General features: G+C 43.6%; 1 protein-coding gene across 1 annotated transcript in view; it reads left to right on the plus strand.

The window, feature by feature from the left end:
- Positions 1-24,628, plus strand: part of relt (RELT TNF receptor) — a 73,363-nt gene that overhangs the window by 39,982 nt on the left and 8,753 nt on the right. Inside the window, exons 2-7 of the mRNA XM_078284067.1 lie at positions 13,719-13,816; positions 16,370-16,444; positions 16,733-16,825; positions 17,986-18,170; positions 18,996-19,048; positions 19,225-19,485. Coding sequence (XP_078140193.1) covers positions 16,403-16,444; positions 16,733-16,825; positions 17,986-18,170; positions 18,996-19,048; positions 19,225-19,485 — 634 coding nt within the window. The 5' untranslated portion in view covers positions 13,719-13,816; positions 16,370-16,402. The remainder of the gene's footprint in view (positions 1-13,718; positions 13,817-16,369; positions 16,445-16,732; positions 16,826-17,985; positions 18,171-18,995; positions 19,049-19,224; positions 19,486-24,628) is intronic.

Consider the following 24,628-nt stretch of genomic DNA (forward strand, 5'->3'; position numbering starts at 1 on the left):
TCTCTCTCTCTCTCTATCTCTCTCTCACACACACACACACACACACACACACACACACACACACACACACACATCCACCAGGAGAGGGGCTTGCACAACTTCACTAGTCCATCTTTGTCACTGGGGCTCCATGTCTGTGCGTCTGCTTATCCAACACCCTGGGATTTCTTTTCATTTACTGCTATATAGATGAAGACTGTTTTTGATGATGAGAATGGGTTTTATTTGATATACTGCCATCATATTATGATGATGGTAATTTAATAAGGACTTAGTATTCATCAGTCTCATCATATTATGATGAAGGAGAATGTACAGAGTATTTGATGTAACATTCATGAGGCATTTTAAATATTTCATGCCTCCTATCTTCCGACAGGAGGACAAACTGTATCCTATGCTATACAGCGCTTGCACTTTTCCCTCCTGGGAAAAAGGCCGTGCATGTGTGTGTGTGTGTGTCCGGATGTGTGTGCAGTGTGATTTGTGGAGGTGGGTTTTTGTGTGTGGGGACGTTGAAATCCAGACAGAGGCTTCTTTTGGTTTGGCCAAACCAAATTTGATGGGCTCAGCAAACCATTTCACTATCAAGCCTGGATGAAAAATATTTTGGGTCCTCTCACCTATACATTAGCTCTGCAAGTATGTAATTTCCTCATGTACCACAAGAGTTGAGTCTAGAGAGATATACAAGGGAGGAGAGGAGGGACGAGAGCAGAGGGTTTGACTGGGTTTGTCCCAAATGCCTTTCCAAGTTCACGACCTTCCTCTAAACCTGCAAGTGAACTCTTCTAGTTTAGCTTGTGAGTATAGTACAGACTACAGAGCTGTTAATGCCTATAGGCCACTAATCGGTTATTTGTTTTTTAGTCAGTTAAGATGTTTTTAGTCGATTATGATTTATTAAGAAGCCCTTTTGTCTATTAACTAGACTGTTTGAGCAGTCAGTTCAATCCTATGAGTATTCATTGACTGTAATTACTTAAAAGGGCAGCCTGGATCATTTTAAATGGTTGTGTCAGTGACAGTCAGGACAGAAAGGAGTTGCATAGCAGGGTTTTAACATCCTTCCTTTTGGCCTGCCACAAAATGCACACATCTGTGTGTCTGGTTAGGATTAACACATCTTATGTCAACAGGTGTGACTTGTGACATACTGAATTCATGTTGTGGTTTGAATGACAAGAAGATGTGTCGTCCCTAAGTAGACACACAGATATGATAAGAACATCATCGTCACATCATCGTAATTATAATTTACAATGTGCTGTATGTGTGTCTAGTAGTGTGTCTTTTTGGAAGGAAGTTTGGTTTTGTCCATCCTGTCATGTGCTCAACTGACATTACAGTTCACGCCAACAAAACTGACAGCTGTAATTATACCACTGACTGACAGACAGGCACACACACACACACACACAGACACAGACACACACACAGAGACACACAAACACACACACACACACACTTGATCACTCTCTCCGTCTCCGTCTCTCACATTCATGCACACTCACATACACACACATGCACATGTACACACACAAGCAGATACACACACAGGCACACATAAACAAAACAACATTGAGTCACTCTCTCGCACTCTCTCTCTCTCTCTCTCTCTCACACACACACACACACATACATACATACACTCACACACACACACACACACACACACACACACACACACAAATACAGTCAGCCTTAATTAGGAGGTGGTGTAACGAGAGTGTATGGGTGGATTTAACCAAAGCCAAATTTAACCCCCATTTTATCTCTCTGCCCCACCCAAGGCATTTACGTTGCTCCATTGTTGTATAAGAGAGGGAAAAAAATAGATAATTTTTGCATTTGAAAGAACAGATATAAAGATAAACTGCAATCAAAGCAGGGCAAATATTATTTTGATCAAAAACCCAATCAACATTTTTACCGGATATCCACAAAATTCCACAAAGTTTTTATGCTCAGTTTGTCCAGGAGATGTTTCCACTCAACCCATGGGAAAACTGTGTGTGTGTTTGTGTGTGTGAGAGAGAGAGAGACAGCACGCTCAAAGTTGTGCACGTTCAAATAAAACGTTCTTTACATGATTATTCATGGTTATTAATCAAAACAAAAATGTTGAAGTGCATGTCATGTTAACATATGTCAATGTTCAATTGTCAATTTCAACTTCACTTCAATTTTACCTTTTTCCAACTACTACTTTTCTTATTTCTTTCATTTAATGAGCCATTCTTTCTTTTTTGTGTCACTTTTTTGGTTGCTTATCCATTCGTGTGACCTAGGTGTCGATTTCAGATGTGTTTAGTGCAAACTGATTCACTGCTAAGCCTGGATACCTGATGATGAAATATATGAGTGATATGAGTGCTGTATGATGCCAGAGAGAGAGAGAGAGATGGGGGTGGAGAGAGAGAGAGAAGGAAGGGAGGGAGGGACAGAGAGATGATTGAAAGAAAGAAAGAAAAAAGAAAGAAAGAAAGAAAGAAAGAGATAGGAGAAGGCTACCAATGAGAGAGAGATGTGCGATAGCCATAGCTATTTGAACTGAATGCACAGAGACAGATCAAGGGCCTCAAGACTGCAACAATTAAAGCAAGAGAGGAGGGAGGGATGGAGAAAGAGAGAGAGGGGTGGGGGGGGGTGGGGGTGGGGGACCTGTGTATCTAGACATAATGCATTAAATGTTTGATGCCAGAGAGAGGGAGAGAAGTAATAAGAAGAAGTAGTAATAGTAATAATAGTAATAGCGATAGTATTTTTGATGTTATTTTTTCACATTGTTCACATTGGTACATTGTTACACATGTAATATGCTTTGGCAATACAAATGTGTGAATTTTGTCATGCCAGCTTCACTGAATTGAACTGAATTAAATTGAATTGAGAGAATCATGATCTTGTAAAGCATGATGTCCAAGTGAGCGCTATGGACGGACAGCGTTTCATTCATGTCAGTTTTTCGGTGTTTTTCTACAATAGAGAACGAGAGAGAGAAAGAACAGACAAAAAGTGGAGGATGATGGGGGAGGGAGAGAAACTGACGGTAGAAAAAAAGAGGAAACGGAGACAAAGAGATGAGGAAGGGAGAGGAAGACGGAAAGGAGAAAGACAGAGCGAGCAAGACAGACAACACAAGTGAAGAAGAGAGACAGAAAAGGGAGGAAGACAGAAAGAGAATCGTCTTTCTTGCTCATTTCAGGTGCAAAATATCAAGTGGCTGTATGGGACTGAATAGGGTTTGTGTCTTACATGGATGATACACACAAACACATCAAAACTTGTCTTAGAGTAAGGATTATCAGGGTAACTTCACATAAACAGATGCACCGCTTAGTCTTCGTGCCTGCATGTGTGTGCGTGTGTGCGTGTGTGTGTGTGTGCGTGTAGAACACACAACATGGTTACGCTTTAATTAAGCCGTCAATCCTGTCATCTGTCTGTTCATCCGTCCAACCAGAGTGGTTGGGAAAGCCGCCAGACGGCCTTCCGTCCCCGTGCCACTGCGGCCTGCTTCCCCAATGTCAGCCAGGAAGCTCCGTGCCAAGGAAATTCCCGCTTCACTAACCACACATCCCCATCCAGGCCGGACCCGGCGCTCCGGACACGCAGATTGGTAGAGAATCGGATAATTACAGGGGAACCGGGCACCAAGTCCTGCAGACGCATAGGCAGGAGCGTGCAAACACACTCGCCTGCACACACACATACACTGTAACGTATACATAGATGCGCACATGCTGAACTAGGAGTTATATGTGAATCAGAGGGCTGTAGAGGACTCTGGTGGGTTTTGGCTCACCCCCCCCCCCCCTTGGAGAGCTGCATTGGTCTGATTTTATAATAAAAAGTGACACAGAAAGATGTTAAACACTCAAATCTATCCATAGTCTGTTGATGACAATTCCCCGTCTCCTCTGTGTACTCACCCTCTAATGCTGAGCTTTTGTGCCTATTGAAAGAGTTTGGTTTAACGGCTTATTTCGCAGGACACTGATGATATGTAAGCCAGCGAACTGCAAGTCATGCTACACAGAGTTCCAGTCCGTTGAGCTCATTCTCTTGCAATTCAGGAAGTGGAAAAGAGTCACTTCCCGGATGTCTCGGCTCTTTTGTAATTCGAAGGTTCAAAGGCTGTGTGTGTCAGCAGTTCTTGGCATTGGGACATTGTGTGTTGTTCTGATGTACTTTATCCCTGATTCCTCTATTTGTTTTTTATGTGCCCGCTTATGTCTCTGTAGTGTTTCTAACTGTTGCTGTGACGCAAATTGCCTCTGTGGGTACATTGTTTTTATTCGATAATTAAAAGAAAAAACAATATATTATGTTGTATTCCTCCTCGTTGGAGACCAAGTCATACATGCATTATTCTTAAAAAATGATGGATGATATAATAAGTAGTAAGGATAATATAATGAGCATGTATAGACCTATTTCCATTGTGGTTTGTACTTTGAGTGGCAGGTCGGTCAGTCGGGGCACATGGGCCAACTTGAGTCCAGTTCATGACCTTTGCTGCATATCCTTCCCTCTCCTGATCTCTCCCTTTTTCTCTCTCTCGCTTCCATCTGTCACTCCCTACTGTGTGCTGTTCAATAAAGCAGACATAAAAATAAGCTTTAAAAAGGAGGAAAAAGGGACCGCAGACGTTCCCCCATGGCAGCCCTTTGGGGAAGAAAGACGCAGCTGAAAGGAACCACAATCTGCTCGCAAAACTCGCCAAATACCGATCGCTGGCTTTTAGTTGCCAGTTGCAAATCACACACCAGCAAAAACTCATGTCCACTCCAATGTCTTTGTGACAAGGCACAAGTGAGGGACTGTTTGTGTGTGTGTGTGTGTGTGCGTGCGCGCGCGTGTGCGTGCCTGTGTGATGTTTTGGAGGGAATCCACGCAATCCCTCATGTGAGGAGTGCTGCAGACATGCCCCGTTTCAAAACAACCGCTGAGTAATGACAATGTAGCTGCATAGCAGGAAATTGAAACTCTCGTCTGTAGCAGCACTTTTATAGAGTTATTGAATACAACTCGAAAGACTGCATACTTAGATCCATAAATACATGCCTGTATGTGTGTGTTTGTGTGTGTTCATTTTGGGGGCAAACTGCAGGGTTGCAAAATCATGGTTTGGGAGTTTTCCTGCGTATCTCCTGTTTATTTTTTTGTTTTTGATGAGTTTAGTGACTTTGCGACATATTTTGCACATGCAGGGACACATACATTTATATACACACACACACACACACACACGCACACTATTTATACACAATTGCACTACTTACTTACACATATGTTCTTACAAATGACTACAACACGCTCAGAGAGCCGTAGACGTAGTATTGAGCCCATATGGAGCTGTTTAACATTCCCAGAGGTTTGGTTTAGATTCCCACTGCTCTCTCTCTCTTGTTTCCACCTCTCCAAGGTGGGAATGTCCCACTGGGAGTTGGACTGACTGACCCAGCGGGCCATTAAGAAGCAGTTCTCCGTGGTTTAAATCCCTCTGCTTAGCTGTAATGGGGAATGCACTCTCGTTCTTACTACTTCAGCTTCGTCCTCCTCAGTGTTGCCTGAGAGCAGGACAGTGTGTGAATAACACTGGTTCCCATACAGGAAGAGGACATCTGCTATTTAACCTCATGTGGCAAAGCTCTTTTCATTACTGACCTTTTCATTAAACATTGGAAAACAATCGTGTCTGTATGACACAGGGTTTAAAATCAGATTCCCTCTGCCTGAACTCCTTTGAAATGGAGTGGATTTTTCCAAAATGGTTACCAGTGACTAAAACAGTAATTACCTAAATCCTTTATCTTTGTTTGACAAATAGAAATAGCAGGTTGTAAGCGCTGTTGTTGTTGTTGTATGTGTGTGTGTGTGTGTGTGTGTGTGTGTGCGTGTGCGTACGTGCATGTGAATGTGCGCGTGCAAATCTGTATCTCGGTGCGCACATGTGTGTGTGTATATTTGTAGATCTGTTTGCATGCATCTGTGTGTACATTTGTGTACATGCTTACCGTACATGCTTGTGCCTACATATGTGTGAATGTGTGTGTGTGTGTGTGTGTGTGTGGTTGGTGCCTCTCATGTAGGTCTGGTATGTGACACTGTTGTGAATTAGGATTTAAGGTGTTTGAACATATGGAGTTGATTTATATCCACTGTTAATGGTGGTAATGATGTAAGGGAAAATACCAAAAACACCTACTCTCTCACACACTTTTTTTCTCCCCTCCCATCCTCCCACGTCTTTCTGCTTTTGTCTCATCAAACCCTGAATTTGTAATTCTGAATATATAGGTATAGGCCTTGGTTTCTTCAAGTATGATTTGGTAGCCATGAATTAAGTTAATTTCTGGTGGATCGCTGCATGAAAAGAGAAGCATCGTGTTTTAATCTAAATCTGTGTCCCTGTGGAAGAAACTTTTTTTTTTTAAGGAAGCCTGATGTAGGGAGTCAGACATTAATTAAAAACTAAATTAATTAAATTGCATAATTAAACAGGAGTATGACTGGCCAATTTATTGTTGTCCTACTCTGATTGCCTGAGAGCTTTTCAACAAGAAACCCCACTCTTTGTGACTTTGTTTGTTGTTGTCTTTTTCACTGCTGCTTAGAAATGTATTAAGTGCAACAATTTGTATTATTAACTAAGCACCTGAAGTAGCACATAAAACGACCTCACTCACCTCACCAACAAGACACAGTGCTTTCAAAGTAATTGCCCAACATTGATCTTAAAATCTTTGCAAAACAGTTCTAAATGAGATAGTGAAAAAGCAACACATAGGCTGCTAATGGAATTCAGATAACAGATCTCATGTCTGCCACTTATGTTATTTTGCTTTAGAGTGGGACAGAACAATGGAAATGGAAAGTGGTTTGAGTGGGGATTGTGCCAAAAATCATTTGTAAATTCATTACAAACACTCACAATGCCGATATTCTGTTTCTGTTGACGAGAAAAAAGTCTTAAAAACTATTAAAAGATGATTTAAGAAAGGTTTTCTATTTGCATCACCGTCAGTTTGATAAATGGCCGATGATAGAGGTTCCTACTGTATGTATGTCAGCGCGTGGCGGCTGTGGGAAATTGGAGCGGTGTAGCGTCACCCTGGGATCTCTGGTTGCCGCAGGAGTGTTGCCCTGGTGGCATCACAGGACTGTAACCACAGCTGAGCACCTTACTGCATCCAAGTGAACTCTCTCTCTCTCGTCTCTCTCTCTCTCTTCCCCCTCTCTTTCTCGCCCCGTCTTTCTCACCTCTTCCTCTCACCCTCACTCTCTCTCGTCAACTCGTCCCCTCTCTCTCTCTCTCTCTCTCTCTCCGGCGTAGCGATGTCTAATAGACAGCGTGTAGCAGAGACACAGGAGAGGCCCGCTAGGTTTCTGCTGGTATACAGTTCCCCTGGAAAACATGACAGGGTGACATCACGCCAACCCAAGGACAGAGAGAACGAATGATAGACGGCACGCTGAGACAAAGAGACAGAAAGAGAAACGCATCCGCAGACAAGTTATCAGACGCGCTCCCCATAATGAGACATTGTCTATGTAATAACGTAGAAAGCGTTGGCGTAAATCGGCCATTCATTTGCCGATAATGGGCACCTCCATTAAGTCAAACAGAGGGTATGGTTGTCCATCTCACGTCGTTGCGATACACGTGCACATTATCTCTCGGTCCACGAAATGTCTGATGGATAATGGGGTGTAATTACCTTAAACCTCTTTTGCCTGCTCAGTTCTTTTGTATTGTATTTCACTCTTTGGAACCGTAAGATAATGTGCATGTGCATCACAACGAGGTGTTCCCCGAGGCTGAACACGCCACACGGTCTGCTGGGCTTAATGGGTAGACATTATCGCCATGTGAACGGTTGATTCCGACCGTATTACGGGGTGGAGAAACCAAGTCTTGGGTCTTTGTTTGAAGTGCTTTTGTCAAAGTGCAGGGTCAGCTGTTTTTTGCAGCACTATTGGAGCAGTGTGTGCAGTGCCATGCCGAAAGACACTGCACTAGATATCAACAGTTGTGGGGATTAAACCTAAAATTATGGGATGATCATGTACATTGGGGTTAAGCAACTATATGGCAATAAAAGGGAGTGGCTCTGTTTTTTGTTTTTTTTATCTAGCTACACCAGTATAAGCAGCAACACTAGCATTACTCAGTTTTCACTTGAAACAAATCTAGAGCTGGTGCAACAATGCTGGAAATTGGTACAACCTAACCTAAAGTTGGCTTATCTGAAAATGTTCTGTTTCCAAGCAAGCCAAGGCTACAATGCACACCTTACCAAGTAGATGATTTTTTGCTTAGTGCTCAATGTTAGAGGATCATTTTTCTTTGGGATGATGTTTTGCTACATCGAGGCATTAGGGACAAAGTTATGTTAATTTATGCAGAATTATGCTTGGACAAAAATGCTTGGATGGCATAGTGAGTAGGGACACCGTCCTGCTAAATCCAAACCTCTGCAGCACCAGGGGAGATGTCCTGTAGCTGACCAGGCACTCTGACCTCACTGTGGAGGGGGGCAAGCCAAAACACAATTTCTCCTTCAGGGATCAATAAATTATCATTCTTCCTACTATTCCTCTCCATTTATTTAAATTGCTTATATGCAAATTGTGACTGGACTGCATCCAGACTATGTAAGATTATAATCACAATGTGAGTCTGAATGCCCCTTATCTCGCATAGCCACACCTCCGGCTCAAACGACAGACATCTGGACAAATTTAAAGTCACACTGAAATGAAAAGTGACTTTTTCATTTTAGCTCATTTTTACTATCATACCATACATCTATTTGACAATTTATGCCAACAAATGACAAAAAATAATTGTATTATATTTATATCAAAATCTCATTACTTCCTGGAAAATGGAAAATCTTTAGTGGTGACATCATCGTGTACCAGGGGGCGTACATAAAAGTACATACAAATTCTGCTAGGGCGGAGCATGGCACTGGTGCTCAGTTGTTTACTGGCATAGGAACATTAAGGAAGATGCTCCAGTTAGCTAGCCAGTGAAACAAAACTGACATGATACTGGCATGGGCTGCGGCCGTGCAATAGCCATGACATCCCTGTTGTTCAGCAGTCTTCAAGCTGAGAAGCTGTAAAGGCTTCATTAACTCTATCTGGTGTAATGAGAACACTTCTGGCAAAACACCTTGATTCAAAATTTTCATCCATTTTTATTTTGCTTGTTTAATTAACCCTAAGAGTTTGTATATTAACTCAAATTTACTCGGCAAGGCAGCTAACATTGTAGCTCAGCTAACGGACCTGACATTGAATGCATCCTGGAAAAATCCCATGTAAGAGTCACGTGTATAACCAGAATCTAGTACACTTGATAAATATGGCCCATTGTTTGTAAGCCAAGATGGCGGCTGCTGGACCCTACTTTACCTTTGATCTTTCCTGCCGCTCTTTGACCTCAGACTGAAAGGCCTGGAATTCCACTCATTCTTCGGTTTCCCCTTCTGTGGTTCCTTCCTTCCTTCACAACTTCATCCAGTAGGATTTCTCAGCTCAGCTGGAGTATGACATCAAGGCGCCAGAAAAAGCTCTGAAACACACTGGCTGTGATTCCAGTCCTCGCCCCAAAAACCACCACAGAATGGAATAATGTCCATGTTTTTGTCATGTCCTTGCCATTACTTCTTTATTGTTGCTATTTTTAGGTCCGCAGAACAAAACAGAAAATGTGACAGGTCATCCGATGTTGTCGCGACTTGTTATTTGTATCTGTCAAACAACAGCATCAAGGGTTTTGGGTAATTACTGTTTTACGCACTTTAGGAAAAGTCATCACGTTCTCTCCTTCTCTATACTCCCTTCCCACTCTTGGCCTGTTTTGCATTTGTCCTGTCTTGTTGTTTTCATCCATTCACGTAAAATGACTAAGGCATTGTGGGTGTTGGTGTCTCCAGCCCAGCGTTGTTTAGCCTTTGTGTTGGCTTCTTTATTGTGTCCCCTGGGATATTTTGAGAGGTGTTAATGTCCCGTTATATCCTGCTCTTCCTACACTCCCTTCTCTCTCTCCCTTACTCTGTTTGTCTCTCTCTCTCTCTCTCTCTCTCTCTCTCTCTCTCTGCCCCTTCCACCCACCCATCCATGCATCAGCAGCCTCCCAACCCAAAGCACATGGCCGGCACAGGCGTGAAGCAAGGAGGAGGATTATGAAAAGTGAAAAATACAAACTATAAAATGCAATTACAGGATTGCCAGCAATGAAGCAGAAGAAACGAGGCTTGGGGCAGAGAAGGCACGTGGGAGAGAGGGAAGAGAGTGAGAAAGACAAAACGAGTTTAAGCAAGCAGACGAAGGACTCCGATTTCCCAAGCAGGGATTAAGTCTAGTCCCAGACTAAATTGTTTTTTCACTGTACACCTCTGTTGAAAAGTGTTTTTAGGACTATGTGTTGCAGGTGTCACTCATGATAAAGAGGATTATTATAGCTTATTTTCACTATGAGTGTCTCAGTCCTGTGTTTGTCATCAGGACTAGCTACAAACACAATGATTGAAAAGTTCACCCTTGAACTAGATGGAGAACGTGTTTCTAGGACTGACTTGACCAGGAGGGTGAATTTGCTGATCTGGGCTGAGTTTTGCAATTTCGCCATTAATGGTTAAGGTTAGAAAAGGTGCTGGAGAACCTGATGCCAGGTCAGTAGTGAGTGAGATTAACTGGCAAAAAGGTAGTACTTATGATGCACAGACGTTGCATGAAATGTATTGTATGCAGGATATTGCAGCTCTGAGGTATTTCTGGTTTTTTTTCCGACACACTGATGAAGGTCTAGATGGCTGAAACAAGTTAGAAGATATTTTGACTTCTGTTTTTACTTAACTTGACATAAACTTTTCTCATTCTCCACATACAAGAGTGCCTCGGTTTCTGGAAAAGCTCAACCTCACTGCCCACTTTTTCAGGTACGGCGGTTTTCTCTTCCACCTTTTTCACATTACAGCCCTCAGGGTATTTTGGCTAAAACTGGACACAATGCTGTTGCCCATTGCAGACTTGGCCTACACACTACAGAAATGGAAGGGATGAAAAGGTGTAGGAATGTTACTGAGGTAGACAAATAAAGAAATAGTGGCAAGTGGGAAGAGAGGGTAAAATGGGATTTTGGGATTCTGTTGTATTGTTGTGGGCTGTGGTGGCGGATGGAGGGATTGAGGGCAGAATAGAAACAGGGAGAGAGGGTTAGGAGAATGGAGGATGATGGAGACCGCTGCGCTGTTTGTTGAGTTGGCATAGCGCTGCGTGACGGGTGGAGGGATGAGGGAAGGAAGAGAAGGATGAAAGGATGGGTGTACGAGGGAGACGGGGATACAGCACGTGCCTTCGGGGACAGTGGAAGTCCCACGTGTGGCGGTCACTTCTGTAGTGGGTTTGTGGGGAAAACCTCAGACACACTGGATTTAAATGGAACGTCACACACAGACTCTGCTGGTTTGGACGGCCTGACTGTGAATGCATGACTTTTAAGGTCAGTGGGGACTGGAGAGGGCATTTTGAGGACCATCTTTTTAGACTCACTTCACCTATTGATGATGGTCCCAGGACAAACATTTGTGCATTACCTGTGGATGGTGGTCAGGTGGTCTCCTCCTGGTTCCATATTTCCAAAATGATTTTTCTTGTGTCCAAAAACCTTTCTATTGATTTGGAAGATTAATACAGGCTGCTTGCCAACATGCCCACAGCAATCACCCCAATAAGCAAAGGCTTAGGAACACTTTAGTAATGTAACAATGCAAATAACATTTGATGTCAATTTCTCCAGAATAATTTAGCGCCCCGTTTTAATCGTCCTGCATCATACCTTTAGGTTCTGACCTGTGGTTTAAGAAATGTTGGACAAACTTGTGCATGGAGGTCAGATGTAAAGACGGTCTAACTGTGATATGGAACTGGTTTTCAAACATTTTCCCCTACATTTTCAAAAGGATTTTCTTGTGCTGCAAACCTACCAGCCAATAGAAATTGGGCGCCTTCCTTTACCTGACCCATGACCCACCTTAGGTTCTCAGTCCAGTCTTTGAAAAACACTGTGTTACAAGGATGATGAGGGATTTTTATGCATTCGATACACCAGTTTTACTTTGCTCTGCTTCCATTTATCTCTGTCAGTTGTATTCAAGCACATTTGGTCCGGTGACCACAACTGTAGAGGTCAAGTGAGGTCCGCTCTGGAAAACCAGCATTCCTCAATCCCTCTAAACCAGTCCAATTTGTTACTTGACACTTTCCAAAAAAAGAAATGCTTAACTGTAGGCCCCATTTTTCTTTTGCTCTCTCTATCATTGTCGTTTTATTGATCGTTTTTTTCTTATTTTAGTTGTGTGTGCGTGTGCATGTGAGTGCGTGCGTGCGTGCATGCGTACATGTATGTGTGTGTGTGTGTGTGTGTGTGTGTGTGTGTGTGTGTGTGTGTGACTTGTAATTAGCCTCTTGCTCTGGTCTATATGGCATTTTAACAGATGCTTCTATATATAACGTGCTATCAGGCTGAATTTTAAATGCTGGTTTTAGCAATCTCACTCCCTGCCACTTTCTCTTCTTTCCCCCTCTCTCTCTCTCTCTCCCTCTCTCTCTCCCTCCCTCTCTCTCTCCCTGTCTCTCTGCCTCTGCCTTCTCTCCCTCTCCCATTTCGATCTACTGGCCCTTGCCCTCCAGGGCTATGTTGTTTTTTCAAAGTGGTGGTTTTTCCGTCCTCGCTTTATCATTCTCTTCCTCCCTGAAATTATGCTGCAGAAGCCTGTCATTGGCATGAGGGCCTTGCCGGACCAAAATCATAAACTCATTACATTTTTTATTTTCTTGTTTGTATAAAGGCACAGCTTGGTGTTGGCTGAGTTGCATAGCATTGCGGGTGTGTGTGTGTGTGTGTGTGTGTGTGTGTGTGTGTGTGTATGTGTGTGTGTGTGTGTGCCCACACGCTCACACATGCACAAACGAGTACCTATGTATAAACTTATACACGCATACGTGCACAAGGGCATGTTCATGCATGCCGGCACACACACATTCACATGTACAAGCACAGGCCAGAGCTATGCTGTAGGCTGTGTGTTGTGTGTCTCTATGTGTGTGCATTTGTGTGTGTGTGTGTGTGTGTGTGCTGACCACCCACAGCAAGAGAATGAATGGGTTGGAGTGGAGAAGTGTTGATTTGCTTGCTAACTAATGTTTAAAACATTATGTTTTGCTGCGTGGTCAAAGGTGAGGAGGTGCATTAAACTGGCCTCACCCCTCATGCACTACACACACATACACACACACACTCACACACACACACACACACACACTGTTTTAGCAGTGACAGAAGGGGGCATGTGCTAAGGATGTGAGGGGAGTGTCTGTGGTCAGAATGACAGTATAAGACACAGGCAGGTACGCTGAACTTTGCCATTCAGCTAGACTGACTTGACTTGTGTTGTGACTCTTTTGACCAATTGCATTTTAGCGTTAACTCTGTCTCACACTCTCTCAATATATCTTTTTTTTTTTTTATTAATTTTTTTATTTGTATTTTTATAGCTGTTAAATCGCGTACACACGTTTTTGTTTAAAATGTTTGTTTAAAAGTTTCTCAGAGCTTTTCAAACTAGCAAGCGTGTGACTTTGAGAGAGTGTTTGAGTGTCTGTGGCGTTCTCAGACAGCTGTAAGAGAGACAGAGTGTGTTTGAGTTTGGTCCTGACTCAGCATTTGCAGCAGTAGCCGTAGCATCCTCGCTGAGTTGCCACGGCAACCGTGTCGGTCCACTGCAAGTCTGGGGTGAGTTTGCCTCTCTCTCTGTCTTTTGTCCTGTCTCTCAGTCTGTCTCTCTCTCTCTCTCTCTCTCTCTCTCTCTCTCTCTCTCTCTCTCTGTCCTCTCTCTTTTCCTTTCTTCTCCACTTTCTCCCTTTCCCTGCACTGCTCACTTTTTCTGCACCACTTCTCCTTCTCCTCTCTTTTCTCTCTCTTTCTTCCTCCCCTACATTTTATCTGTCTCATCTTTTTCTCATCTTGTCTCTTCTTCTTCTCCTCCTCTCCTCCTTTTTTCTTGACACATGCCTTTCGCCTCCATGTTTTTATATTTGGTTAGTGGTGGTTTTATAAACCATTTTGGGGCCAATCAATCTGTCACTTAGATATTCTCCTTCTGGGAGGAAACTAAAGAGCACGGGGGAAGAGAAAACATTCCAAACATTGTATTGTGAATCTTTGGCATGGTCCCTTGCACTCCTTCATTGCGCGGCTTCTTGAGATTATTGGATTCACAAGGACTTAAGTCGCACAGGACGTGGGGTAATAATTGCTGAGTTGTCGTCACTGATTTTAATGCTGTGTGAATCCGTAATGTCTGTCATTTTGAAAGTAAAAATTCCACCACAAATGACCTGCTGTACTCTGGCAGACCGAGGTCCTCCTGATAATACCAGTCCCGTGCAAATCCACATCCCTGTAATTCTGCCCGCAAAAGTGGAATCGCAGCACATTTTGAGGAAGAAACTGTCATGTTCTTGTTTTACTCTGGCTGTTGCTCAGCGGTGTTGCTGGTCACGCAGTAGCAGTAGATTATGCAGTAAATAATTTTTACTTTGCTAGATTGCTATAACATATAAAGAAATTGTTTTAACACCATGTTTTTTTTTAATATGTTTTACGATAGTTTGCTTCAGGCAATGTATTTATTTTTCTGAATCATTCTGGGGAGCCGTTAGCCTCTAGACCTGATATCACATGTTTACTGTAGACAGTAATGGCCAAACCTGGAGGTTTAGAAAATTAATAAAGACCCAGTTTTCTTGTGAAACTTTATTGATCTAATAAAATCAATGTTCTTATTGCTTGCCCCGCTCCACAGGAAGGTCAGAGTGCAGGGTCAGATACAGAGCAGCTGGTAGGGATTCAGCGTCTTGTTTAATGGGGCTTCAGCACAGTGGATGCTTGCTGTCATGGGGATTGAACCTGGCTGCACCCTGGGGTGGCCACCCTGCTGCTTAGTTATTGTGACAAACCTCATAGACAGCATGTTCAGGAGGCTCTTCGTCAGGTCAGGTCACAATATGTAGTGAAAAAGCAGGTAAGAGTTTGCGGATCTTCACTCAGATCTGAAGGTTTGTCAACTTCAGTCTCAGGACACTTCAGTAAAAATGTATCCTTTGCAAATAAAAGTGTCCTAAGCAAACACAGAGGTCGGTGATAACAATAATTTATTTTCTTCATGATATGTAAGTTCCAGTGGGATCTGAACCTGGTCCATCAGGTGCCAAAGGCAGCTGCTTAGTCCATGAAAGTTATATATAAGCAACAGTAAAGGGCAATAATGAATGGCTTTCCAGCCACTTGTTCCGTGTGTGTGTGTGTGTGTGTGTGTGTGTGTGTGTGTGTGTGTGTGTGTATGTACTTGACCATGCATGTATGCATGCATCCGTGTGTGTTTAAGGAGCGATGACTAGGGAGTAATGCTATTTTTACTCTGCTGTTGTCAAATGGTTTCCGATGGCAAATACTTCAGAGACTGATGTGATATTTTACTTTAGTACACCATTGTAGCTTGTGGCACGCATATCCAAACGTGGGGGATCATGACCAATCAGCCATCAATATAGACTGACTGCCCTTGCTGAACTCAATGTCACTCACACTTTAAGCACATAGAGACAAAAAACAGGACAGTCATGACCTTTTTAACATTCTTTGTCATGTTTTTCAAGATGTAATTTGGCTTTGTTTACAATTATCTATAAAAAACATTTGCTCACCTCTAAATCACCTGAACCAGTAGTGAGTACATATTCCAGGGGCAGCTGATATCAGAGTTTTTTTTTCGGAAATTAATATGTTGTACCCGAGTGAATAATTGCTTTAGGTGTGTGTGTGTGTGTGTGTGTATGGCCCAAAAATAGCTACAGAGAAATCCTTGTCCATTCACCCATATCCATAAAAAGAACCTGATTCACGTTAAATGCTATTTACGGCACGGACGACTACTCCTTACCTCCCTGTCACTCTAGTCACTGTGCCCTGGATAAGTCGCAAAAATGACTCAGGTGTTTTGCGCCGTGTGTGTGTGTGTGTGTGTGTGTCACAGCTTGAGAAGGGAGTTACTCTGTTTTTTGCACGTTTGCAGCGTCATTTATTGCTGTGTGTTGACTAGACCGAGTTTCATAAATACATTTTTATTCAGAATACATGTCAAATGTGCACAATTGCTTTATTCAACCTGGTGACCAAGTTGAATATTAATGTACAATATAATTTAAACCTGCAATGGATGCTGTTTTCTAAGATGGGAGTGGATCTAATCATCTGATTTTTTGTACTGTCTCTCTTCTCCTCTAGATCATATGTACATAGAAGAATACATTGAAGAAGATGAGGAACCACCTTTGCTGCTCAGCTCTTGTCCTCCTTACGGTAAATATGTGTGTGTGTGTGTGTGAGTGAGAGAGAGAGAGCGAGAGAGAGATGATGTGTACACTTTTAAGAGTGTGAGTGCATGTAGTCTATGTGTCTAACATTTAATTAGGCTCCTTCTAGACCTAAAGCATTTAAACAGACGGCTCTAAATAGGATATACAGTATCTACCTGGCATGTACAGTATGATTAAAAAAAAGTCTGTGCAGTCAATTTTCATGCAAGCTACCCATGATTCATGAACTTGTGTGTTTGTATGTGTGTGTGTGTGTGTGTGTGTCTTCCAGGTGTTTGGCTGTGGTGGGACTGCAGCAGTGCAGTGTCGGTGGGGGGAAGGGTGTGTGTGTCTGCAATGTCCCGCTGGCCAGGAGCCCTCCAAGGTAAGAGAGAGCGAGAGAGAGAGACAAGAGAACCTCTCAGATCTAAGGAAGCCTTGAAGGGACATGGGAGGGTGTTTCGCAGCTGATAATGTAATAACTGACAGTAATAATGTGATAAAATGTCCCTCTAGATTAGTCAAAAATGTAATAAAACCTGTTAAAGCAATACTTAAACACATTTCGACGGACATTTCATAACATTTTGACCAGTTATTACATTATCACTCAATTTTTTACATTATCAGTTTCTATAGAGAGTGCTTTTGCATTCTCTTGAAATCATTTGTGTCCTCTTGACTTGATCTTATCTTGACTTATCTTATGTATTTGAGTGATTTGAGTTGCTGGCATTTCTCATTAGCTTGTATAGTGTAGAGCTACAGTAAAGATATAATGGAGAGGCGGAATGACTTGTGACATAATAGTGAGCTGGAGCCAAATGTTGTGAGAACCTGTCAGGCTCCATAGTCTCTCACAAAATCACTTCACAGCGGACTACAAAGTCCCAAACCCCAGGATGAGAACCACGGGTATATGTTTTTATTTGCAGTGACCAAATCTTTTGCTGGAGGCTATATTTGGGTTTGTTTTGAGTCTTGCCAGGACTGAGAATATATTTATTTCCACTACCTAACTTTAAACAGAGTACAAAAAGATAATTTTAGCCTCTGACCAGAAATGTAGTGTTTGATATTTTGGAGTGGCACCTTGAATACAAAAACACCACTCTTCACTTGCTGTTTATGTGTCTAGTTACTGTCAGTTATTTGGTTCATAAAGTAATGTTTACATGGTGATACACATTTATGGCATTGATTCATTGATTAATTGTCCTCAGTAATGATGCAGCTGCAGTAGATCACTTGTGATTGATAAAGGAGAACTACCATTCTTGACTTAGATCTGTGTAATTATACCTTTTATTGAAGATATGCAGAGCTACAAGAGGTGGTCTATTTTGAGTTTGTCATTGTTTTAACATTGGTGAACACTGAGACAAAGCTGAATGTCTGTTCTTTGCCTCCTACTTTTCAGCTCACTGTTCCAACATTTAATCTTTAGACTGCAGCCCTTTGAACCCGGAGGGGGATCCTTCATTTTTGTCAGCTTGCAGACTCTTTTCCCTGAGCTTGAGAGTGCTTTCTTTCTTTTCTTGCCAGGCTTGTGGGCAGATCCAGAGGCCAGAGGAGGACGTGCGGTGCCAGTTTTGCCCGGCGGGAACGTTTTCAGACGCACTCGACTCTGAACTTTGCCGTCCGCACGCCTCCTGTGAGACCCTCGGCCGGCAGATAGCGACCGCCGGCACCTCGGACTCTGATGCTGTCTGTGGAGAGTGTCTGCCTGGGTAAGGGCCGCCTGTCTCTCTGCCTACCTTGTTGCTCGGCATTTCTATTCATCCACCCATCTTCTGTCAAACAGTAGGCTTGACATCAATGTTTTTTTCCTCAAACATGCACCTCATAAACTTTTATGCGTTCTATATCAAGTCCTGTCATTTTCTCTGTGTCGCGTGAACAACAATAGAAGAAAACAACCAGACACACACACACACACACACACTCACACACACAGGCACACACACTACGTCATGCATCGCAGTGGGTAGGCAACAGCAAGGCACTATAGGACATAACATGCCACAGGCTAAAACCGCTGAATCATTCTTCCGTTGTAAAACACTTCCACACCACATGACTCCCCCCCTTCGCTTTCTCCCTCTATCTCTCTAATTATGCATTTTTTTCTGCTACTTCGGTCTTTCTTTCTGTCTTTCTTTCTTTCTTTTTTCCTTTCTTTCTTTCTCCTCTCAATGCTTTTCTCCTGCTCTGTCGCTCAACTACTCCCACTGACTTTCCATCTCTCTCTACCTCATTCCCCCTCTCTCTCTCTCTCTCTCTCTCTCTCTCTCTGTCTAGGCCTCTCTTGGTAAATGACTTCACTAATGTGGTCTTGTATTGTTTATTTAACTTCAGAGTTCGAAATGAATTCATGAGATGTGTAGCAGACGTTGTATTTTTCAATCTAGGTTAGGTTTTCAGCAGCTCTGCAAATACCCATGCACTGCTTGCTGTTAAGATTGATTTGTGCATGGCTCTGTATCCTGAACATGGCTGGCCAGCTTCTTAGTGTTGATGAGTGTGTGTGTGTGTGTTTACGTGTTCTTTTGCAGATTACATTCCAGTGCCACGGGGGAAGTTTCCACCAAAAGTCCCTGTGTGAAAAGTAAGCATGATCCCGTGATGTGTGTCTGTGTGTTTTCAGGGTGTGTTTGTCTGCACACAGTAAACATCTGTCGTTCACTTTACAGTCTCATCATTTGCTCTTTCCAAAGACATGACCGTATTCCCCCCCTTATCTCTCTCTCTCTCTCTCTCCCATCTTCCTCCTCTTCCTCCCAGCTCCCTCGGCCCCCCACGTCCGAACAGTCCGTACGGTGGGTAAGGGCCCGGCCGCTGGCGGCGGAGGGCCGGTCAACGGCACGGCGGTGCGCAGCGCCGAGGAGAAGACGGCGGAGTACGCCGTGTTCGCCTTGGTGCCCATCTTCTGCGTGATGGGCCTGCTGGGCATCCTCATCTGCAACATCCTGAAGAAGAAGGGATACCGCTGCACCGCCGAGAAGGAGGGAGGGGACGAGGAGACCGCCACGCCGCAGAAAGAAGGTGAGCGGGAGATAAAGAAAGAGAGACAGGAATGGGGCCGCAGAGAGAGCCTGCTATTAAAGAGGGAATGAAAGGAGAGGAGAAGACAGAGGAAAGAAACGTGAGAGAGAGAAAAACAGAGAGAGCAAAAGGAAGAAAGTGGCAGGGAGAGCGATTGCTGAAACTAGCATTTAAGATCAGGTTGATGTCACGTTCTATATACAAACGTCTATAAAAATGCCAAATTAGAAGACACATAAACGGACACACGCATGCACACGATGTGGTCAAGTGTTGTCAGAAATTAGGGCAAAGCCAAGCCCAAAGAGCAGTGTCTCTGCGTGTAACTACAGTCCGTATACCGTGATGTGATCGCACGCAATGGGAAGCATTGGAGGCTTTTTATCTCCACGGATTTCAACTTTGACTTTGCACAGGGGTCACTGTATGTCACGCATGCTATGTTTTCCTAAGCACACACTGTTATTCTAGCAATGTTCCTGTTTGAAAAGCGTTCCCACCGACTCACCCGCTCCGCTCGCGTCAGAGAAAGGAAGAGTGACTTAGGCAGACACAGAAAAAAGTAGAAAGAGAGACGGCGGGGGAGGGCAGAGGAAGAGAGAGAGACAGAGGGGTGGGGTGGGGGGGTGGGGGGTGGGGGGGGGGGGGTAGACATCGAAAAGTGGGATACGAGAGATAGGGAGAGGACCAGGCATAGTTCGCAATCTCTGGGGTCACAGAGAGAGAAAGACAGAGAGACAAAGACAGACAGACGGAGCGATCAAGCAATAAAACAAGTGTTGGGTTACCACACCCATTCCCTGCGGTTTGCACAGCCTCACAGTAATATAATATAATAGTCTTTATATCTGTCCCATCTTTGTGAAAGAGTATATTGGTATTGTGCTATGGGACTCCCCATAGACCAAGAGTAGCTAAACTATTTTTTCAGCCTGGGACCTAAATGAATATTAGTCTTTCTCTCTGAGACTCTGAGAGATTCAAAGTAACTCTTGTTACTGAGGTGAGGTGAGACTCCACCAGCCATAGGCCCGACCTATTTCAGGTCAGGATCTATGGTTTTGGAAACCAGGCCGCAAACAATGTAGCACTTACTCCTGTCTCTCTCTGTAGAGACCTACACACACAATGTGAGATGTACACCCAGATTGTACTTTATGCTTCCATTGTACATCATGTACCAACCTGGTTCTCAGGGTTGTGTAGCAGGTGATGCCCTCGGGTCACATATATCACTGTGGTGTTATCTAGCACAGCAGAGATCAGCTGTTACCGTTCACTTTAAAGTATTGTTCAAATGAACGGCTGAGCTAGAAAAGCTGATAGAGCCTAGAAAAGGAAATGTGAGAATCTGTCAAACTCAACACAAAGACAAATTGTTATTTTACTCATCAGTCATTTCTCCCAGTATTACCTCAGATGCTTGTTTTTTCCTTTGCTTTTCCTTAGCCAGGTTATTTATCTGTACGTGCTGCACTTCACTGTAGCCCAGAGACTGTTTCAGCCTGGGTGCTTGTTTGTTTGTGCTGCACTCTACAGTAGCATAAATACTGTTTTAGTCAGGGTGCTTATCTGTAGCACTACACTCCACTAGCATATGGAGACTTAGCCAGTGGGTCTATCTGCATCTGCTGCATTTCACTGTAGCCTACAGATGCTGTTTTAGAGAGGGGGCTGTCTGTAAGTGCTGCGCTCCACTGTAGCCGACAGGCAGCATCGTCATTTGGCGAGTAAGCATTAACAGACGAAGGCTAAGCTAGACGTTCCCTCGGCCACCTGTGTGAGAAATCCTACCTGGTGGTGCGAGGCTCAGAGCAAAGCTGTGTGACGGCCAAGTAGCCATATGTACTGCCGGCCCTTTCAGCACAGACATCGGGTGTGTCGGGCCACAGCTGCCGCCTCAGAAGACCAGACCTTCCGATAACCCGTCCCACGTCAACTGTTTACGTTTCCATGACAGCTGCTGCTTTGGACGGCTTACTGTAACTGGCTAGGACAAGGATTAAAAGGTTTAGTTAAGTGGTTAAGTTTTTGCAGATGTAAACAGCAAAATGGCCTTACATGGCATTAACTAAGCAACAGTTGCTTTAAAAAAAAAAAATACTGCTGACGACAACCAAAAGCATGAATCCTCCTTGCACAGCAATAACTAGACCTGTCTAACCTGGAGCTGGCAAAAGCAGCGACCATATGATAAAATTACAAAAAGGTCCACTGCACACAGGGAGGCTGGGATGCTGAGTAATTTAAAAATTCAAGTTTCAGAAGTGAGAAAAATGGGACCTTGGAAACTGCTGATGAAAAAACATTGCATCATTACGAGGCCACCTATTGATATTGTTGCGGGGTGATCATTCACAGTCGCTCAGCTGTGGAATATTACTTCAAGCAACAGAGTTCCCCAGCAAACGGCCCATTGAACACGCCTGTAGCACCTGATAATATCGGATAAGGCTACAAACAACATAATGAGTTTTTTTTTTTTTTTACCTTTATGTACCTAGTCTTGGTTGACTAAACCCGCTCCTTATCAACAATGCCTTGCTTCCTACTCATTCAGTTACACATACTCACATTTAGGAGTTTCCCAGTACAACCAACCTCCTGGATTATCAGCTTGCTTTCTTTATTTTTACATTTCAGCCCTCACCACTGCTGTAGTTTGTGTTTTTACGCCTCTTGGTGCATAAGGCAGAGATAAGAGTTGTTCTTGTGTGTCAGCAACTGAATCTGTGTAGTAGATTTAGTTAAAGTAAGGCTGATCCAAGGCCAATAGATCCAGCTAAAGGCCGAGTCTTGCGTTGTTTTTAGGCGTATACACATTCTCATTCAAATATAAAAGTGAAAAGCTATAGATACATTGTATTCTTGCCCTGCTTCCCTGCCTTCTGCACAATGCATGCTGGGATAGACTCTTGCTCCCTATGACCCTGAAGAGGAATTAGCGGGTGAATGAATAAATGGATACGTTGTAACTTTAGCTGTGATCTAAAGTGACTTGAGGAATATCCTTATCACATTTTTAATTTGAAATTTGACTTATATTCTAAAATGCTAAAACCATCCAATTTTCCTGAAACACTGCCTTTATGAAGATGGAGATGGAGAATGTCATACATCCATGTTGACAGGCAGGAGTCACAGCAGCAGTCCTGCTGTGTATGATCTCTGCCTTTTGGTTTCGGCGTTGCTTTGCTCTCTCAGTCCCAGCACTGTGTTGTGAAACTTAAGCTGTCGCTGCACCAGGGGGAAACTCCCTCACCCGCCCCGCACCCCCCACCCCCCTCTACCCACCCCCGTCCGTCTATCCATCCCTCCACTCTCCCTTCATCCGCTTTCTTGGCTCCCCACCCCCTCTCGTCTGAACATGACACTATCCATCCATCTCTCCTTTCCCAGATCAATTATTCAATCAGGTCCTCACCTTGGCTTTTTTGTCTCCCCCTCTCTCTTTCTCTCTCTCTCTCCTCCCTCTTCTCCTCCCTCTTCTCCTCTCTCCTGTCCTGTCTTTTCCACTCTGCTCTGCTCTACATTGCTCTCTGTTCTCATTTACTCTGTTTTCTTCTTCGCTCCCATTCGGTAATCTGTTAGTTTCTAGTGTTCAAGGGCCGCACAATGGAAAGCCTAGACTCGTGAAAATTAATTAAGGACAATGCAGGGAACAGTATCTTATTCATGTGCACAATTTTAATCTCGAAGTTAGGATAAAAGGAAAGACAAAACCCATGCAAATGAGGCCTCAGGTCTAGTCCTGAACCCCCACCCCCCACCCCCACACACACACACACACACACACACCCCTACCTCCCCCTTCTGTCTTTCTCTCTCTCCAACCCTCTCTCTCTCTTCCTCCCCGCATTCTCGTCAGTCTGTGGGGGTTGCGGTTGTGCACAGCTTCGAGGACAGTTGATGCAGTGGTGCAGAGATAAAGTGTGTATATGTGTGTGAGTGAGTGAGAGAGGTGGGTAGAGGACGAGAGAAGGGGACATAGGCAGCGTGTCAAATGAAGTTAGTAAAGAGGACGGAAGATGGAGAGAGTGAGGGATTAAAAGGCTGCAGGTAAAAAAAAAAGTAAGGAAGGAGGAGGAGGATGGTTGGAAAGTTTCTGTCCATCAGCGTTTCCCTTCGTCTCTCTCCCTCTTCCCCTCTCCTTCTCTCGCTTGTCGTTACATAACTGCCCATGTTGCAGTGCGCTTGTCTGTCTGCCTGTCTGTCTGTCTGACTGGTGTAGTCCTGACTGGGCTAACGTTCGAGGCAAACCTCCTACCCCAGCACTTTTCTCATCATCTCCAGTCAGGGGGAACACCCATGGGGATGAATTACGGCGAGGCCAGGCTTAGCTTGGCAAGGCTGAAAGCAGACGCTGCAGTGGCAGCTCGGACTGTGCTGTAGACACACAAGAGTTAGGCTTATTAGAGAGCAGATAGTGACAGGGAAGCTGAGGGACGAGATAGAGTGGGGATGACAAGCAAGAATTGTGAGCTGGATTCACATCCATAAACCATGGAACGTAGTCACTGTAGTTTCCAGTTTCAAAAGATCAACAGATTGGAAGTTCCTTGAATGTAAAAAGTGAAAGGTCATTCATGCTCCATCCTGTATAAACACACAAATGAACAAAAGTGCATAAATTAGCAAGGGAGGAACACAAAAAAGGCTTATGCAGGCACCATTTATGCTTGAAACCCATTGCATAGATGCATGATATAAGCCTGTTTGTTCCTTGCTAATTTATGCGCTTTTGTACATTTGTGCGCTTATATGTAGCATGAATAAACTTTCACTTTTTGCATTCAAGGAACTTCCAATCTGTTTATCTTTTGATTAACATTTTGGCCACCTCGGAAGACCTTTCCCCACAGTTTTTCCCCAAAAGTCTGGCTTATTAGAGAGCAGATAGTGACAGGGAAGCTGAGGGAAAGACAGGAGGGACGAGATGGAGTGGGGATGACAAGCAAGAAAGATTGTGAGCTGGATTCAGATCCATATCCACAGAGTTTAGTCACTGCAGTCTTTAGTTTCAAAAGATCGGAAATTCCTTGAATGTAAAAATTAAAAAGTTAATTCATGCTACATACTCTATAAGCGCATAAAAGAACAAAAGCACATAAATTAGCATGGGATGAACACAAAAAAGGCTAAT

This window comes from Centroberyx gerrardi, chromosome 6, assembly GCF_048128805.1.
Source record: "Centroberyx gerrardi isolate f3 chromosome 6, fCenGer3.hap1.cur.20231027, whole genome shotgun sequence".
In the NCBI taxonomy this organism is placed as follows: domain Eukaryota; kingdom Metazoa; phylum Chordata; class Actinopteri; order Beryciformes; family Berycidae; genus Centroberyx; species Centroberyx gerrardi.